This window comes from Mesoplodon mirus (assembly GCF_964341445.2).
Source record: "Mesoplodon mirus genome assembly, chromosome: 4".
NCBI lineage: Eukaryota > Metazoa > Chordata > Mammalia > Artiodactyla > Ziphiidae > Mesoplodon > Mesoplodon mirus.
Genome location: NC_138979.1, coordinates 121,470,861 through 121,490,141, shown reverse-complemented (window position 1 = coordinate 121,490,141; position 19,281 = coordinate 121,470,861). Strand labels below are relative to the sequence as shown.

The window sequence follows — 19,281 nt, the reverse complement described above, 5'->3', positions numbered from 1 at the left end:
AATAAAATTGATATTTCAATAGGTAGTTTCCTTAAAAAAATGGAATATTTGAAAGGATAAAGTTTTAAAACAAACATTTTGTCTTTATAGAAAGCAGAAGTGAATTCTTAGAGAAGTTACAAAGAGCTCGAGGCCAAGTAAAGCCATCTACTTCAAGTCAACCTATACTCTCAGCACCAGGACCCACTAAACTCACTGTAGGGAATTGGTCACTAACATGTTTGAAAGAAGGAGAAATTGCTATTCATAACTCAGATGGCCAGCAAGCAACAATATTGAAAGAAGATTTACCTGGTTTTGTGTTTGAATCTAATAGAGGAACCAAGCATTCATTTACTGCAGAAACTTCTCTGGGTAAGTATGTAGGTATGTCAGTTTAATGGATAAGAATAAATGAATATGTTAAATTGCAATAAAATATGTTCTGTGAAATACCTTTTTTTTTTTTTTTTAAGGTTCAGAATTTGTGACTGGCTGGACTGGCAAAAGAGGCAGAAAACTAAAATCTAAGTTAGAAAAAACTAAGCAAAAGGTATTATTTATGGGATTTGCTTTGTTTTTTGTCTTTTATACTGATGTAGCAAGGTTTCAGGGGTAGATTGTAGGCATTTAAAAAATTGAGCCATGTAACATAAGCTACCCTAATCTAATGTATTTTTAGTTTTCCTTTTTCTGTGCTCATTATCTTATTTTCCACAATATGTATACATTTACTTATAGTTTTTATACTATAAGTAAATACTTATAGTTTTTATATTATAAGTATAAAAAAAACTTATAGTTTTTATATATAAGTAAACACCAATATTAAAATAGAACAAAATTGAGACAAAGTATAAAATTTAAATTATTTTAAAATTATGTGAGTTATTGTCACAGAAACTTTAAACTCATTCTTTAATTATGATTAATGATAGTAGTATTTTTAGTGATGTAGTGGGATTGAAAATGCATTATTATAATTTACAGTCTTGATTTAATCCTTTGTGATGAATCCATTTGAATTCCTGGTTCTAGATTCAGATAATTTGATGCTTAGTTTAATGACCATCTCAGATGGAATCACTGTTTCAAAAAGATACAGGAGCAAATATGTTACAGACTCCAGGAGCAAATATGTTATTGACTCATATTACTAATTTTTAAATTCTATCCATTTATTATGCATTGGTTTTTTCAAAAATAAAGCCATTATATTTCTCCCCTTTTTTTTTTAAATTGGGGTTTGGTTGTTTTCCAATGTTATGTTAGTTTCTACTGTACAGTGAAGCGAAGTAGAGTTCCCTGTGCTATACAGCAGTTTCTTATTAGATATGTTTTATGCATATTAGTGTATATATGTTAGTCCCAATCTCCCAGTTCATCCTACACCACCCCACCCCACTTTCCCCCCCTTGGTGTCCATACGTTTGTTTTCTACATCCATGTCTCTATATTATACTTCTTTTTTTAAAAAGATTTATTTATTTATTTATTCATTCATTCATTCATTCATTCGGCTGTGCCGGGTCTTAGTTGTGGCACTCGGAATCTTCATTGCTGTATGCAGGTTCTTGGTTGTGGCATGCTGGATCTTCAGTTGCAGCATGGGGGCTCTTTAGATGAGGCATGCGAACTGTTAATTGTGGCAGGCGAACTCTTAGTCGCAGCATGCGAACTCTTAGTCGCAGCATGCGAACTCTTAGTCGCAGCATGCGAACTCTTAGTCGCAGCATATGGGATCTAGTTTCCTGACCAGAGTTCGAACCCGGGCCCCCTGCATTAGGAGGGCAGAGTGTTAACCACTGGACCACAAGGGAAGTCCCAAGCCATTATATTTCCATCTTTATTATATCAGTTGTTCTTGAATTTTTTAATTTTTAAAAGAGAAAATAAAATCTCATAGTTAGATTCAGTATCTTCTGATGACACATTTTTATTTTACCTAAAATAATGATATAGTTTTTTCATATAGTATGTGAAGAATGCTTTTGGGTGATTAGGATGGGGGGTACTTGTGTGGCTTTGGCCATAGGAATAGTCATAAGGGGTTTTATTTGGAGCACTATACTATATAATATATATATGTTGTATATATTATATATATATAAATAAATATATATATATATATATATATATATATATATATATTCATTCATGTCTTCATTTCCAGTTGTAAATTTGCTAGGCTATCCCAAAGATATTCCACATTTCCACATACATAGACCTGGAAAAGAAAATTGCTTGCTTGCTTGCTTGCTTTCTCTGTCTCTCTCTTTCTTTCTTGCTTTTTTAATTTATAAATATATATTACCTCTATAGCTATATATATTATTCCATGATTGCTTCTGTGTTTTTCAAAAAAGAGTGTGAAGCCAGAGGTTTTTTCCCGGTTCAGGATATCTTAAGGGCATTTGAGGAAGAAATATCTCAATTGAAGGTAGCCATTAGATGGTAAAAGGAATTTGAACTAAATACAGTTTTCATTTTCATGATAGTTATGTTCTATAAAGTTGCCATGAATACTGAACCATTGCTTCTTGGAGAAATACAAGTTTAGGTTCCTGTGAGGCTCTGGTCACATTTTTTAAGTTTTTGATGCACTGTGCTTGCCGAAAAATGACTGTGAAAAGTGCTGCAAGTATTGATTTGTGGATTACAAATGAATTTTAGTGACTAGTTGATTTCACAAATATTAAATTCTCAAATAATGAGGCTCAGCTGTAATTCTTTATAAAGCTACCGGTCAGCTTTCTCAGGAGTTTTTTGGAATAACTGCTGTTGTATTAACCAACAAATCTAGATTAACTCACAGGGAACTGAACTTTTACAGTACAAAAGAAAAGTAAATCAAGGATGATATAGTCTCAGTCCTGTAGTTTCATTTTCTTAAGAAAATGTGATTATTGATTCAGATCCTTGAAATCAGTAGTAAATCAGTGATCATATGGCTATTCTTTTGCGTATGAAAGCAGTATATATCAACATATAGTAATTTTAGGTAAAAATAATTTTAACTATTAGTTTTAACCTGTTTTTATTTCTTAATATTGTTTATAAAGGAATAGTTTCTTCAGTGTTGTCTGATATCTAGAACTTACTTATCTTTTAATTCTGAAAGGCATACTAAAATAGAATGGGAAGGTACTATTAATTCATTTAGGGAGTGAAATTTTTTCTGTTACATTAGAGCTATGCTTATGATTTAAATGAAATCACATAAATCTTAAATTTACATTATTTAAGCATATATTTTAAAGAATGTTATGTACTAAATTTCATCAGACCCAAGCCTTGGACATGTGTGGGTTTCTCTCTCAAATAACATTAATTTAACTTAAATGAGGTAATTAGTACCCAAACTGATAATACAGTCATTCTTTCTCTTAATGAAATATATAAATACATGAGCATCATATATACTTTGTGTGAATAATATAAATAGAAAAAAGACATAAGAACCTAAAGTACACCCCAGAATGTTAAAAGGTTCAACTTCAGTTGATGGAATTATAGATGGCTTAATTTTCTTTCTTTATTTTTTGTTTTTTGCTTATTTGTATTTTCTAATTGGTTCACCATAAAACAGGTTACTTTTATTAAAAATAGCAGAGCTACCTTTTTATAGGTTTAATTTGATTTAAATAAGCTCCTATTTGGTTTATGAATACAAAGTTTAAAAATTAAAATTATAAGTCCTTCGATTTGACATTGCTAAAATCTGCTAGAGTAGTTTTTCAACCATGAGAACTTCTTGATGTATATGAATAGAAGTAGTAACATTTTTTGGAACTTGATACTGGCACAAACGTCTTAATTCTAGAGGTTGCATGTATATATTTAAAAGGAAGATTTGGTAAAATTATTAATTGTAGTAAAAATTCATATTTACTATTTTTATTTTGGTAGGTACGCACTATGGCTCGAGATTTATATGATGACCACTTTAAAGCTGTTGAAAGCATGCCTCGTGGAGTAGTGGTAACACTCAGAAACATAGCAACTCAGTTAGAGTCATCTTGGGAACTTCATACAAATAGACAAGTATGTTAGCCTCTAGATTTTATGACACACCATGATCTTGGTTTAGTTTTTTCCCTTTATCCTTTATATTCTGGGTATTGATTAGGGGGTCAGCAAATTATCACCCATGGGCTAAATTTTGTATGGTTTTGTGAGGTAAGAAGGGTTTTTACATTTCTAAATGGTTGAACACAAATCAAAAGTAAGAATAATATTTCATGATACCTGAAAATTATATGCATGTGTATAGTCAGTGTCCATAGTAGTTTTATTGCTCACAGCCATGCTCATTTATTTACATATTGTCCGTGACTGCTTTAGTGGCCACAATGACAGACTTAAATAGGTGTGACCAAGATATGTGATGTGGCCTGTAAAGCCTAAAATATTTACAGTCGGCCCTTTACAAAAGAGTTTACCAGGCCTGGTAGAGATAATTTGCATTAATAATTTGAATTTCTTAATCTAATTTAGTATCTAATTTATTTTCATGGTAATTGGTGGCTCTGATAAATTAAGTATGTTAAGACCTGTTTGTTTTTTTGATTGTCTTTAATTTTAAAAAATTTTGTTTCTTTTAGTGTATTGAGAGTGAGAACACTTGGAGAGATTTAATGAAGACAGCTTTAGAAAATCTAATTGTACTTTTGAAGGATGAAAACACAATTTCACCATATGAAATGTGCAGTAGTGGCTTGGTGCAAGCGCTTCTTACTGTTTTAAATAATGTAAGTTTATGAAGTAGTACAGAATGAGGTATATAGTTAAAAAAAATATTTTTCACTACACTTTGACAGAGTGAGATTTACTTTGTTTTTGTCAAGATGTATTAAAAACTGAGTAGCGAATGTTAACATTTATAATTTTTCCAGCCTTTCAAGTTTTATCATTAGTTTGAGCCAGTTGAATTAAATAATTGAGTTTATTTAGATTTTTTTGGTTACCTGATTATAATTTGTTCAAGATTTGTTTGAACAAAACACTTGCTTGTAGTAGCCTAAGACTTAACATTATTCACTGCTGTGATTTCCTCATAACTTAACATAAGATAGAGTTAGTCTATAGGCCTTTTTTTTTTTTTTTTGTGGTACGCGGGCCTCTCACTGTTGTGGCCTCTCCCATTGCGGAGCACAGGCTCCAGACGCGCAGGCTCGGTGGCCATGGCTCACGGGCCCAGCCGCTCCGCGGCATGTGGGATCTTCCCAGACCGGGGCACGAACCCGTGTCCCCTGCATTGGCAGGCGGACTCTCAACCACTGCGCCACTAGGGAAGCCCCTATAGGCCTTTTTAAATACCTAAAATATTTGCGTAAAATTAATTTATGAGCATTGGCAATTTAGGAAGTTTATGTGAATATTTGACAAGTACTTGCTAATAACCTTATATTTCCCTTCAATTTAGACTGTTACTGTCTCTTTATTGTGATAAAATTTTTTCCTTTATTTTAATGAAAGGTGTGTATATATATACACCCACACACACACTTATTTTAACAAATTCTAACAGAATAAATTATAAAAAGTGAAGGTTTTCTCCCCATTTTAGTTCTATTTGCCATTTTAATTTCTTGATCTTAATCATTGTACTTTAACTGCAGTGTCTCATTTCCTTCATTATTTTTACTATTTGCATTTATTCTCATTTATTAAAATTATATTGATATAGCATCACTTAGTGGTATCTATGAAATCATTGTTTTGATATACCAGTCGTATTTTTTCTAATACTAATTAATGTAAATAGTACTGTTAAAATGCAAAATGTTCATAAATAATCTGCAATTACCTTGCATACTTTGAGAAAAGGAGTATAATTGCCACTTCATTGTAACACTGAAGATATTAGCCATGTTCTACTAGTCATAATGAAAAGAATTTTAATTGAAAGAAAATAATGATTTCACTTATATTGTATTGATAATTTTGTAATATATTAATATTCATCTTGCAGAATGTGCTTTTGATAAATTTCAGTAACAGCCCTAAAACTTTTTTTTTCCTTTTTTTTTAGAGCATGGATTTAGATGTGAAGCAAGATTGTAGTCAACTGGTAGAAAGAATAAATGTTTTTAAAACAGCCTTTAGTGAAAATGAAGATGATGAAAGGTAAATCCCCAAATTTCTTTTAATTTGATGTTTGCAGTGTTTTCAAGTTGATAGCTTTCCTTTAAAATAGAGCCTAGTATAGTGTTTATACACAAAGTAGGAACTTTTTTATTCAGTACAAAACTAGCTTATATTATAAATAGATAAAAAAAGGAAAGATTTTTAAAGTATTTTTTAATCTAATGGAGTAAAAGGAAGATTACATGTCTGCTGTGAATGCAACTGACCACTTATTTTAAATTAGATAATCTTTAAGATACAAGTGGAAATTTGAACACTGATTAAATATTAGTTGATATTAAGTAGTAATTTTTCCTTACCTTTTAGGTGTGGCAATGATATGATTTTATTTTTTAAGAATTCTTTTGTAGGGGTACATACCCAGAGTATTTCTGGGTGAAATGCTATGTTATTTGGCATTTTCTTTTTTTTTAAAATTTTTTATATATATATTTATTTTTTTATTTTTATTTTTGGCTGCGTTGGGTCTTTGTTGCTGCTTGTGGGCTTTCTGTAGTTGCAGTGAGTGGGGGCTACTCTTCATTGTGGTGCACAGGCTTCTCATTGCAGTGGCTTCTCTTATTGCGGAGCGTGGGCTCTAGGTGCGTGGGCTTCAGTAGTTGTGGCTCGTGGACTCTAGAGCACAGGCTCAGTAGATGTGGAGCACATGCTTAGTTGCTCTGTGGCACATGGGATCTTCCCAGACCAGGACTTGAACCCATGTCCCTTGCGTTGGCAGGCAGATTCTTAACCACTGTGCCACCAGGGAAGTCCCCTGGCATTTTCTTTGAAATATATAGGAAGGAGAGAAATGGGTGGGGATATAGATAGAAATCAATTGGCTATTAGTAGGTAATTGTTGAAGCTGGGTCATGAGTTGATGAAGGTGCATTTTACTATTTTATTACTTTTGAATGTGATTGAATTTTTAAAATAATAAACGAAATTTAATTAATTCCATTAATTTTAAATACCATTTTAAATGAGTGCATATTACATTATATGGATGTATAATAATTTATTGAAACAGTCTATTAAACATATTGGCTGTTTGCAAATTATTCCTAATACTAAAATGTAAGTGTCTTGGTGGAAACATCTTTTTACATAAATTCCTTTAAATTGTATTACTGAGTTACTGATGTTTTAAAGGTTTTTGATATAAATTGTCATGTTATTTTCCAGAAATATTATACCAGTGTTGCCTTGCCAACAATACTGTCATTTTCAAAACTTTGCTGCTTTATATATTCTTTTATATGTATCAGATATTATATAATAAAATTGTTTAAACTTTAAAAAATAAATTACATGTTAAATTATACATTATCTTGAATGCAGTTGATGAACATTTCATAAGAAAAATGAAATATTTTATTAAGTGAAGAAATTGAGTTATAAGATTATTTTTGCTTACTCATGTAGTCTAATACAAAATTAAACTTCTCTTTGCATTAATAAAGAAAGTAGGGTGTCTATATGAGGTTGGTTATTACAGTTTCTTTATGAACTTTAGCATGAACTTATATAAAAGCTCTTAACAATTATTTTTTTTCCTAGTCGACCAGCTGTTGCATTAATCCGAAAGTTAATAGCTGTACTAGAATCTATTGAACGTCTACCTCTCCATTTGTATGATACACCAGGATCCACTTATAACCTCCAGGTAACCATGGAAAATGCAGTTGCTATTATTGCTGAATGCATTTAGGAGCAGGCTTAGATAGTTTTCTTTAAAAAAACAAAACCAAAAAACTTTTATATTTTATTAAAGAAGGATTGTGCTTAATCATTAAAGACTTTAACCTTTGATGACATTTGATTGTTCTTTTTAATGACTCTTAAATGTATTGGTATTTTAATGTTTATTTTAGGTTTTAAATCATATTTGGTAGGTCATATTTGGCGAAAGACACCTTATCAGTAGGAAAGCAGAAAAGAGAGTCCTTCTGTTCTAGAATTATGAGTTAAGTCCCTTCGCCTCTGTGTGTATCTCAACATATGAGAAAATATGAAAATATTTTAGGCACAGTTTTTTTTTCTTGCTTTCTGTCTGTCATTGTTTAGAACCAGATGGCCTTCCTTAGCTATTTCTATCGATTTTTGAAATCTGTCATTATCACATGGTTTTATTAAAAAAACCTGTTTTCTTCCTGAATGTCACTTGGTTGACATTCTTATTAATTCATTAAATTATTCTTTTGTTAGCAGCTAGTATCCAGATATTAACAGAAAAAACAAATAATTCTTACTGCTAATATTCCAAACCAGATCTTTATCATATCATCTGTAGGTTACTTTAGTATTTTCTAGCATGTTCTTTGGCCTTGAATCTTGCCTTTATTTGATCTATCCTGCATTCCACTGTATCAAATAGTTTCTTTTAAATATGGCCTTTAATAAGTGACTAAAACTATTTGCAATAACAGTGCCTACTCAAGGCAAAAAACTTACCATACCTCCAAGAACCCAAAGCCAACTAGACTCCCAGACTAGAAAGCTTGTTCATAGAGTTACAGTATAATTAGTATATCTGACATGATGTAATATATATTAAGCAAGATGTAGAGGTCTACTTTGTGCTTTACTTCAGACAATAATATAGAGGACCAAGGGGATTTTTTGGTCTATCCTTTTAAAGGTTTATCCTTGATAGATGAATGAGGTAGAAATAGGTCTCAAAGACTGGAAATTCCCCTGCTTATACTTTTACAGTCCTAGGAGCACCAACATCTTTTATTATACGTATTTCATTTTAGGAGACTGTGCAAGATACAAAGATAGGAAGGCTGGGAATGTGCCCCCTGGTAATTTCGCATTCTGAAATGCTTTCCAAATGTACATGTAAATATTTAATTATGTGTCTATAGCAATTAGTTAAGATTTATACAGAAATGAAGCACATACTTGTTTTATTTACCAAAGCATATTGGATTGGAAGCTATCTATCTTGTATTTTTTTTAAGTTTATTAGCCGTAGGTCATTTAATATATTCTAGCTTTAAAAGCATAAGTTAATTAGCTACTTTTTATAACTTACTTGGAAAATTGCAAGTTATCAGTTAGGGGTTGTAATAGTTCTGTTAAGTGTTTCATAATAATTTTATTTAAACCATGTATGTTTGAAGTTGTTTAGAAATTCTAAGTAAACTTTGTTTCTTGAAAATATTATTCAGTGGACCTCTAAAAAAATATTTAATAGAAAACAGACATTGATCCTTCCTTTATGGTTATACTTTATAAATCTCAATTGCTGTGTTATGTAACATTTTTCATTTTCAAAATTTTAAGAAAAAAGCAGAATATTTTCTGAAGCATTTTGATCATTTCTGTGTAGATACTTACAAGAAGATTAAGATTTCGGTTGGAACGTGCACCTGGTGAAACTGCATTGATAGACAGGACTGGCAGGATGTTGAAGATGGAACCCTTAGCTACAGTTGAATCTCTAGAACAGTATCTCTTAAAAATGGTGAGTTTCTGGCAAGCGAATGGTGAAATAAGCATTCTTTGCTGTGGTTTAGGCCTTTAGAAAAGTGGTTTGGGAAGTATTTTTCCAGAGTTACAGTAATAGAGTTTGACCTAGTAATTCCATTTTAGAAAATAATCTTTATACACTCTAAACGGTTTCTTCATAAAGATGTCTATTATAGTTATTTGTAATACTCAAATAGTGAACAAAACCTTAATGCTAATCAATAAAGGAATATCGAGTTGGTAATTACTTCTATTAATTTGAATATTATATAGCTATCATAATATATACAGACTGATAAGAGAAAAATGTTTTTGTAAAGTTTGATCAAAACTGTTTTATTCTATCTATTGAAATAATAGACTAAAGAAATACTCTCTGATATTAATAGTGGGGTGCTATGATTATGGAATTTTCTGGGTTTTTTTTTTCTTTTTCAAATATTCTTAAATGAATATTGATTATAAAATAATTCACGTTAAAGGGATGGGAACCAAATGGGCTGTGCATTTCAAAATATCATAATTAAGGTGTCTTCCATATTTTCTTTGGTTAGGTAGCAAAGCAGTGGTATGATTTTGACCGATCTTCATTTGTTTTTGTTCGAAAATTAAGAGAAGGCCAAAATTTTATATTTCGGCACCAGCATGATTTTGATGAAAATGGAATCATTTACTGGATTGGGACAAATGCCAAGTAAGTCATTATTTAATGTAGGTTGAAAACATTCACCTGGAAAAGAATTCTAGGTAGTAGAATAAAATTAACCACTCTGAGTATCCTGCAGTTTTAGGAATTTCGTCTTTTAGGCTAAATTTAAGACCATCCAAATTACTTTTTATGAAGAAAAAAATACCTAAATTGTTAAATGTAGAATTTTTCTTAATTAATATAATTTTATGTAGAAAAAAGCTAGTCTGAGCAAATGCAGTTATTTTAATGGTGTTAACTGTTAACACTGCTTAAGAGTATTTTCTTTGTTTTTGTGTAGAACTGCATATGAATGGGTTAATCCAGCTGCTTATGGACTTGTAGTAGTAACATCATCAGAAGGAAGAAATCTACCTTATGGCCGCTTAGAAGACATATTAAGTCGTGACAATTCAGCTTTAAATTGTCATAGCAATGATGATAAGAATGCCTGGTTTGCCATAGATCTGGGTCTCTGGGTGGTGCCATCAGCATATACACTTCGTCATGCTCGTGGTTATGGAAGGTCTGCACTGAGAAATTGGGTTTTCCAGGTATCCAAAGATGGACAGAACTGGACTTCTTTGTATACCCATGTTGATGACTGCAGTCTCAATGAACCAGGGTTAGTTGAGGAGTCTTTGTAAATTGGAAAACTCAGTAAAGAGCTTTATTTTTATAACTGTATCCTCCTAGAGCTCTCTTTTTTGTAAGATACTGAAACAAGATTTTCTTTCTAAAAATATCACTTGATACTGTAATTTAGGTATTAAAACTTTGAAATACTGACTTTGTCAAAACCATCAAATGCTTTAAACATTAGTAGAAGCTGAGCTTACTTATTTAAAAAGAATTTGATATATAGCTGTATGTGTGTATATGTAGCACACTGATAAAAACCAAAAAAAAAATGGAGTAAACTTTGACTAAACTCTCCATTTATTCACATAGTATATGTGAATGTTTGACAAATTAACAGTGACTATTGATTTTTCTTATTTTATGTATCTGTTTTCCTAAATTTTATATATTGGTCATATATATATTTTTTAAGGACAAAAAGTCAGCATTATATTTCTAAAAAATTTAGTTCTAATAAAGTTTAATTGTACATTGTGGCACATTTTGAGGAGTAGAGTGTAGAGTTAAATTACTTTTCTGTATGCGATGTAGTATGGAAGGAGCTTCTTAACAGGATTAATAGGTAATATTTTCAAGCTTTAAAGTTAATATTTTAGTATATCATTTAAAATTTTGCAAAAATTTAAAAATGTTTTTCATCATAAAAACATTGTTATTCATAAAATTTCTGGTCTTATTTCTTTGGATTTTATTATTCATAAGTCATTTAGTGTTATGAGTCAAATTAATAATATACATTTACACATTTCATTTTTAATTTATTTTCTTTACTGCTATTTTTCTCCTTTGATTTCTTGATTCTTGTGTAACAAACTGTTGACTGAACATGAAAGTTAGTTTACTTTTCATATACTTTTCTATTATGTAACAAAATCTTCACCACCTTAAACATCTTTTTCATATGTTTAAAACATTACATAATATTTTCCCTAACACATTCACAGGTCAACAGCCACCTGGCCTCTTGATCCACCGAAGGATGAGAAACAAGGGTGGCGACATGTGAGAATTAAACAGATGGGGAAGAATGCTAGTGGCCAAACCCATTATCTCTCACTATCTGGATTTGAACTTTATGGCACTGTAAATGGAGTATGTGAAGATCAGCTAGGTAAAGAGATGAGAGTAGGTTTTTCTAACTTACTAACACAATTATATTTATAAAAAGCGACTTTGTTTATATTTCTCTAATTTCTACCTTACAGGAAAAGCAGCTAAGGAAGCAGAAGCTAACCTTAGAAGACAGAGACGTCTAGTACGCTCCCAGGTACTGAAGTACATGGTTCCAGGGGCTCGTGTGATCAGAGGCCTTGACTGGAAATGGCGGGATCAGGATGGCAGCCCACAGGGAGAAGGCACCGTCACAGGAGAACTGCATAATGGTGAGTAGGTGCTTAGCATTTGTAGTGTAGAAATCGAGTATTTTTAAATAACAAAATATTCTTCTTTTGTTACTTTGAGGTAATTTATAAATTGAATAAATGTTCCAGGACTAAGTAGAAGAACTGATTTATTGGTTTTATGTTTAAAATGGGAAAAATCATTTATTTAGAAATAGGAAAAATTTTTAATTCTTAGGTTTTGAATCAAAACTTATTGCTAATATTGAAGTAATTAATAAGCTAGTATAAGGTGAATACCCTAAAGACACATTTTCTGCTGTTTTTGTGGGTTTTTTAGTTTATTATTCATAAGTTTCCATTGATTTTTATCTTAATTTCTTATGCTTTTTTTTTTTTTTTTTTTTTTTTTTTTTTTTTTTTTTTTGCTGTACGCGGGCCTCTCACTGTTGTGGCCTCTCCCGTTGCGGAGCACAGGCTCCGGACGCGCAGGCTCAGCGGCCATGGCTCACGGGCCCAGCCGCTCCGCGGCATATGGGATCCTCCCAGACCGGGGCACGAACCTGTATCCCCTGCATCGGCAGGCGGACTCTCAACCACTGCGCCACCAGGGAGGCCCTTATGCTTTTCTTTATCTTGTTGGCTTGACAAGAATCAGGGCAGAATTTTTTGTTCAGTTATGAATCACATAGAAGAAAAAGCATTAACATTTATAGTTAAATATTTTTCAGTAAAGCATAGAACAAAAATTGTAGCCTTTTCATTTATTAGTTAATTATAAGATATTTCACAGTGTTTCTCAGTCTACCAGTTTTTCCTTGGGGTAAGGGTTATTGTTGAAAATCAAGTTCATTTTTAACTTTTGATCTGTAGATTTTGAGGAAGTCCATACCCACTTAAATTGCTTTTAACTCCCAGAAGCAACTATAGTGGCTAGTTTTTTTTTTTTATAACTTAGAAGACTCACTTATTAGTGGATAATTTGCCTAACCAGTAGTGGGTTCTTATGAATTTTGCCTAGCATTAAAAAAAAAAAGAAGAGTAAAATGTTCATATTCTCAACTTACACCAAATATTGAAAGAGACATAATAAAAGTGACAATGCTTAGGAGAATGACTAACATTTGATATCTTAACTATGTGATAAAGGCATTTATTTACTTAAACTACTTTTGGTTTTATTACGCTTAAGATTCTGTTCCTTAAATTACATTACTAAATGCATTTCTGTATAGTCATACCCTAATTGCAGATCACTGTCATAATAGCAGGTTTATAGTGAGTGAGCATGTACGTAGCTGCCAAAATTCATAAAAAAAAATAGCTGAATAATAATAGTCCCATTCAACTCAGAAATTTCCAATGTTCTTGTTTTTAGCCATCTTAATGATACTTAGTTAACAGTCTATTCCCCCTAAATTATTTGACTTCTAAGCGTGTGAACTAGTTAGAGATATGTGAATACAGTGTATTTTTCTTGGGCGGGAGTCAAGTGAAGCAACTGGAATCTTAATTTCAGAATTTAGCATGTAAGAAAGGCTTATTTTACTGATTTGACAAATGTAGCGAAGTCATGCCTTAAAACCCTTATGCCATAGAGGGTTCTTAGCTTTCAAATACTTAAGCTAACCATTTCTAATAATGGCTAGTTATTACTAATTCTATCTTTTTATCTATCTTTTGAGTATAAGAGGAGTTCAGAGTTTTGTATCTTTACACTTATGGATAGTGTGTATGTACCCTTTCTGAGTGATCAGTTTAAACACATTCTCAAGCATAATATGAATGGTTTACAGTTTTGAGTTATTTTTCTATGCTATATCAATTAAATCTCTTTTCCTTTCTAAAGAATCTTTGTATTGGTAGGAATATCCATTTTTTAATTTATTCCACAAATATGAGTGCCTACTATGTAAAGGTACTTCATTAGACTTCACATATACAATGGTCAACAAAAAAGTATGACCCCATGCTTTCTGGGTAAAACAGATAAATTTACAGTTACAGATTTTGATAAGTACTATGAAATAAGTTATCAGTATATTTTGGGACCAGTTAATACAATACAAATGTAATTTTTATTTGGGATTGGGATATGTTTTTGAATTTTTCCTTTTCTCACGCTTTTCCATGTTGCAGAAGAGATAGTTAAATGTTGGTTCTTCAGAGGTTATTTCAGCATACAGAATAAATTGAGGCAACTGAAATGTCATCTAAACTAGATTATGTAGATTTTGGGCAGTCAGTTTCCTCTCAAACAACTTGTATTGCAGATAATGCCCACAGGTAATTCAGTATTACTTAAACCCCTCTGAGCCTCATCGTAAACTTATATGAACTTGGCATGTGTGTGCATGCGTGTGCGCATGCACGGGAGTATGTGTGTGTATGGGTAAAGTACTTTTATTTAAACTTTATAAAGACTTAACACTTTACAAAAATAAATATTTTTATGTGTTTTTTTTCCTCTGAAGTAGTTAGCTTATAGCACTAAAATAAGATTGTAAAATTTCTATTAATTTTCTTTCTAATAGGCAATTTGTTTTGCTTTTGGAAGTTAATTACCATTTTTAAAAAAGAATAAGTATCATTTTCCAAGCATAAGTAAACATAGATTTAATATTGTTATTCTCATTAGTTCTTTTAATGTTATTAGCTTTATCATATAGGTTCTATCTAATAAAAGAGCCTAGCATACTTTTAAAATTTTGGTTTTAGAATTTTCTGCGCTTATTCAAATTTATTAAACTTAATCATAAGAGAACCAAATAACCACTGAACTTTGAGAACACAACCGAAATGCTAACTTAGTGTTATTTGAACTATAGTGACCTAGAATTTCTACAGTGATATATGAATATTTTGTCTGTCAATTATAGGATTTAGCCCAAACTTAGAAATTAATGGTTAAGCCAGCACTTTTTTCTATAAATAACATTTGACCACATAATCATATTTAGCAACTGAAAAAGCTTTTACTTAGATTTCATCTATACTTGCTGAAGTTGTAGTATTTTACCATTTTTATCAGTCTTTTTACAATTTTTAACAGTTCTTCCCCTTAAAAGATACCCCAATAGATGTAAACATGACCCTTACATTAAGTATCACCAGAACAAACAGTTCAGAAATAAGAGAAATAGAAGGAAGGATTTCATTTTAGTTAGCAGACCTTAGATGACTAGAAATTCAGAGAAGTGCAGCACTGATGAAAAGCTGATCCCATATTGTGGAGCTACTGTCTGACACGCTCCTATCTGCTTTCTGCTGGGTCTCACAAACTCCTGTCCCTTTCCAGGCTGGATTGATGTCACCTGGGATGCTGGTGGCTCAAACTCTTACCGTATGGGCGCAGAAGGAAAATTTGACCTCAAGCTTGCACCAGGGTACGACCCTGATACAGTGGCATCACCCAAACCTGTTTCATCCACTGTTTCAGGCACAACGCAATCATGGAGCAGCTTGGTGAAAAACAACTGTCCAGACAAGACATCTGCTGCTGCAGGCTCCTCAAGTAGAAAAGGAAGCAGCAGTTCTGTGTGTAGCGTGGCCAGTAGCAGCGACATCAGCTTGGGTTCGACCAAAACGGAACGGAGATCAGAAATTGTAATGGAACACAGTATAGTTTCAGGAGCTGATGTCCATGAACCAATTGTTGTTCTTTCATCTGCTGAAAACGTCCCTCAAACAGAAGTAGGGTCATCTTCCAGTGCAAGTACCAGCACCTTAACAACGGAAATGGGAAGTGAAAATGCTGAAAGAAAGTTAGGCCCTGATAGTTCTGTTCGTGCTCCTGGGGAGTCTAGTGCAATATCCATGGGAATTGTTAGTGTTAGTTCTCCTGATGTTAGTTCAGTATCTGAGTTAACTAATAAAGAAGCAGCTTCACAACGGCCCCTTAGCTCTTCAGCAAGTAACAGACTGTCAGTGAGTTCTTTGTTAGCTGCTGGGGCCCCTATGAGCTCTAGTGCAAGTGTTCCTAACCTGTCCTCAAGAGAAACATCTAGCTTGGAGAGTTTTGTAAGGAGAGTGGCAAACATAGCACGGACTAATGCCACGAACAACATGAATCTAAGCCGAAGCAGCAGTGATAACAACACTAATACTTTGGGGAGGAATGTGATGAGCACAGCAAGTAAGTGAGCTTTTCCTTATGGAACCCAATGCTTTTTCCACTCTGAGGGGTGCAAAGTAGGATCTGTTCAAGTGGATTCTGGCTTCAGTCTTTAACTAGATCATTAACCATGTTAGATACAACTGTGTCAAATTTAGCACTTCAGGAATATGAGGTTAAGTTCTATAGAATTGTGATATTTTAAGAATTCTGATCAGGTGTGATAAAGAGCCTCTTTTTCTAAATAATAACACACTGCTGTTTTTCACTCCTCTGTGATAAATTGTTAAGTACGGTTGCAAGGGGAAATAGATGACTATTAAATATCATCAAAGTCAATTGAAATCAGAGCGTAATACTGGCATAGCTTTTACTTAGGTCCTGAATTGATATTAGCTTCTGAAAGTTTTTAATTCTAATTAAAGCTACCAATGGATCAAAGTAATTCCCTTGGAAAATAACATTGGGAGTTATTTCATTGCCTGTTTCACTTATTTATAAAGCTAGGCTTAACATTTTGAAAAATAATAATGCTATAAAAGTAAGAATTTTTAGTTGGATTTCAGTTGGGTTCCCAAAGTTGTTGCTTTTCAGCCTTTTAATAATTGGTGTTTCATGACCTCATTCTTTTTCCTAAATATACAACGTAGTTTTTCTAAGGTTTATATAATCCTCCCTTTTTGTACTAATTTGCTTCATTTTTATGTTTAGCTTCTCCTCTTATGGGTGCTCAGAGTTTCCCTAATTTGACCACACCTGGTACTACATCAACAGTGACTATGTCAACATCCAGTGTCACTAGCAGCAGCAATGTAGCCACAGCAACAACAGCTTTATCAGTTGGTCAGTCATTAAGTAATACTTTGACCACCAGCCTCACATCAACCTCCAGTGAGAGTGATACAGGTCAGGAAGCAGAATATTCCTTATATGGTAAGTTACAGTTTACAATATTTAGATATTTATATAGCGACACTTTTATTACATTTTTCTCCTTGGTTATTTTTAACCTTTGATTAGAAAAGGATAATTCTCTCTTCTTACAAATGTGGCAGCTTCATATATGATGAAAAAACTCACAGTGATATGCAGGACTGTTAAGAAATTATCTGATTGTAAATAGACGTCTAGGAACTTTTTGTGTGTCATCCTTTTTTTGCCTTTTGTCACTAGTGAAGTTTTATTAGAAGAACCATAATAACAGAGATATTTGATATCTTTATCAGAGAAGAAAGAAGTGTGATAGATTAATAAGCTTTGTAAATTGATAGTTCCTGTACGTTGTAAGAGGAAAAACACTCCTGTGTGTCTCCTGTACTTTTAATACTCATAGAATGCTTCAATTCTGGCATGTCGTTAGCACCAGATGTGTGTGAAGTTTTCCCACATCAGCTCAATGTCTTAAAATTTAACTCAATTCTGACACTACCTACCTACCTGGAGATAGTATCAGATCCCACAGGTTAAAGTCTTAGTTCCACAACACTAATCACAAGTCCAGGTTGTCATCTGTGCTTCTGACTGACTGGCTATAAATTGGAAGTTTCCATGATCCCATCCTTGCTCACAGGACTCAGGAAAACATTTTATTTACTGGGTTACTGGTTTATTATAAAAAGGATATATAGGGAATTCCCTGGCGGTCCAGTGGTTAGGACTCCGTGCTTCCAGTGCTGAGGCCCGAGGTTCGATCCCTGGTCGGGGAACGAAGATCCCACAAGCCGCGTGGTTCGGCCAAAAAGAAAAAAAAAGATATATAACTCAGAACAGCCAGGTAGAAGAGATGCATAGGGTGAAGTCTGGAAGTGTCCCAAGCACAGGAACTTCTGTCCCCATGGAGTTTAGGGACCCTCCTGGCCTGTCAGTGTGTTCAGGTCCACCAACCTGGAAGCTTTCTGAACCCCAGCCTTTTGGGGTTTTTTTTGAGGCTTCATGATTTAGGCAACATTAATTAAATTATTGGCCATTGGTGACTCAATCTCCAGCTCCTCTCCTCAGAGGTCTAAGGGGTGGGATGAAAGTTCCAACCTTCTACTTGTGGTTGGTTCCACTAACAGCCAGCTCCATCCTTAGATTACCTAAGGGCTTTTTAAAAGTCTCATTAAACCAACTCTGGTTATGAATAACAAAAGACACCTCTATTGCTCTTATCTCTTAGGAAATTCCAAGAGTTTTAGGAACTCAGTGCCTAGAACAGAGGCGAAGACCAAATTTATTTTATTGTAAATCACAATATCACAACTATTACCAAAGTCTTTGGGAAATTATTCTTTATTTAGGTAACATTTGAATTTTTTTCAGATGAATTAATTTTTGCTTAGGGGTTTTCTACATTATAGCTTCCATGGTATGTAGTCAGTGATAAAACCATTTGATTCAATTAAAATATATGTTTCTGATCATTTTATTTTATCTTATTAGACAAGTAAAACTTTTTACAGAAAGGAAATATAGAAGCAGATAAAATCATCTAGTTCGTACCTTCCAGAGATAACCACTGTTGTCATTTAATACATATCATTTGATATATATGTTCTTTGGGTTTTTGTTTTTTTAAACAAAAAGGGATTCTATCCTTTGCAGACAGCTCTTTTCACTCAGTACATTGTGAAATATTTTCATATTGTTCGATGAGTTTCTACAACATATGAAGTGGCTGCCAAATATTCCTCTGTTTGTATGATCGTTATTTAATAAATCCCCCATTTTGGATATTTAAGCTACAGCTTTTCATTACCATCAACACTGTTATGAATGAGCATCCTTGAATTGTATTTTTGTGTATTTCCTTAGGGTAAATTCCTATTGTTTTAGAATACCTTTTATCATACATCCTTGATCACCTGTTCTTTTTTCAAAATTACTTTTGTTAATCTAAAATAAAAGAAAATCTACGTGAAGATATATTTTAA

The 19,281-nt window shown here is 32.7% G+C and overlaps 1 protein-coding gene across 5 annotated transcripts in view; it reads left to right on the top strand.

Moving 5' to 3' along the window:
* The window catches only part of HECTD1 (HECT domain E3 ubiquitin protein ligase 1), a 91,042-nt gene that overhangs the window by 50,485 nt on the left and 21,276 nt on the right, over positions 1-19,281 (top strand). For 3 of the 5 annotated variants that reach the window (XM_082618582.1, XM_082618580.1, XM_082618581.1), the window contains 13 exons: positions 91-354; positions 456-532; positions 3,889-4,023; positions 4,584-4,730; positions 6,014-6,108; positions 7,669-7,774; positions 9,446-9,580; positions 10,140-10,279; positions 10,575-10,898; positions 11,860-12,026; positions 12,121-12,297; positions 15,554-16,390; positions 17,081-17,302. In XM_082618582.1, coding sequence (XP_082474708.1) covers positions 91-354; positions 456-532; positions 3,889-4,023; positions 4,584-4,730; positions 6,014-6,108; positions 7,669-7,774; positions 9,446-9,580; positions 10,140-10,279; positions 10,575-10,898; positions 11,860-12,026; positions 12,121-12,297; positions 15,554-16,390; positions 17,081-17,302 — 2,826 coding nt within the window. The remainder of the gene's footprint in view (positions 1-90; positions 355-455; positions 533-3,888; positions 4,024-4,583; positions 4,731-6,013; positions 6,109-7,668; positions 7,775-9,445; positions 9,581-10,139; positions 10,280-10,574; positions 10,899-11,859; positions 12,027-12,120; positions 12,298-15,553; positions 16,391-17,080; positions 17,303-19,281) is intronic. The other 2 variants (XM_082618584.1, XM_082618583.1) reach the window with 1 other exon arrangement.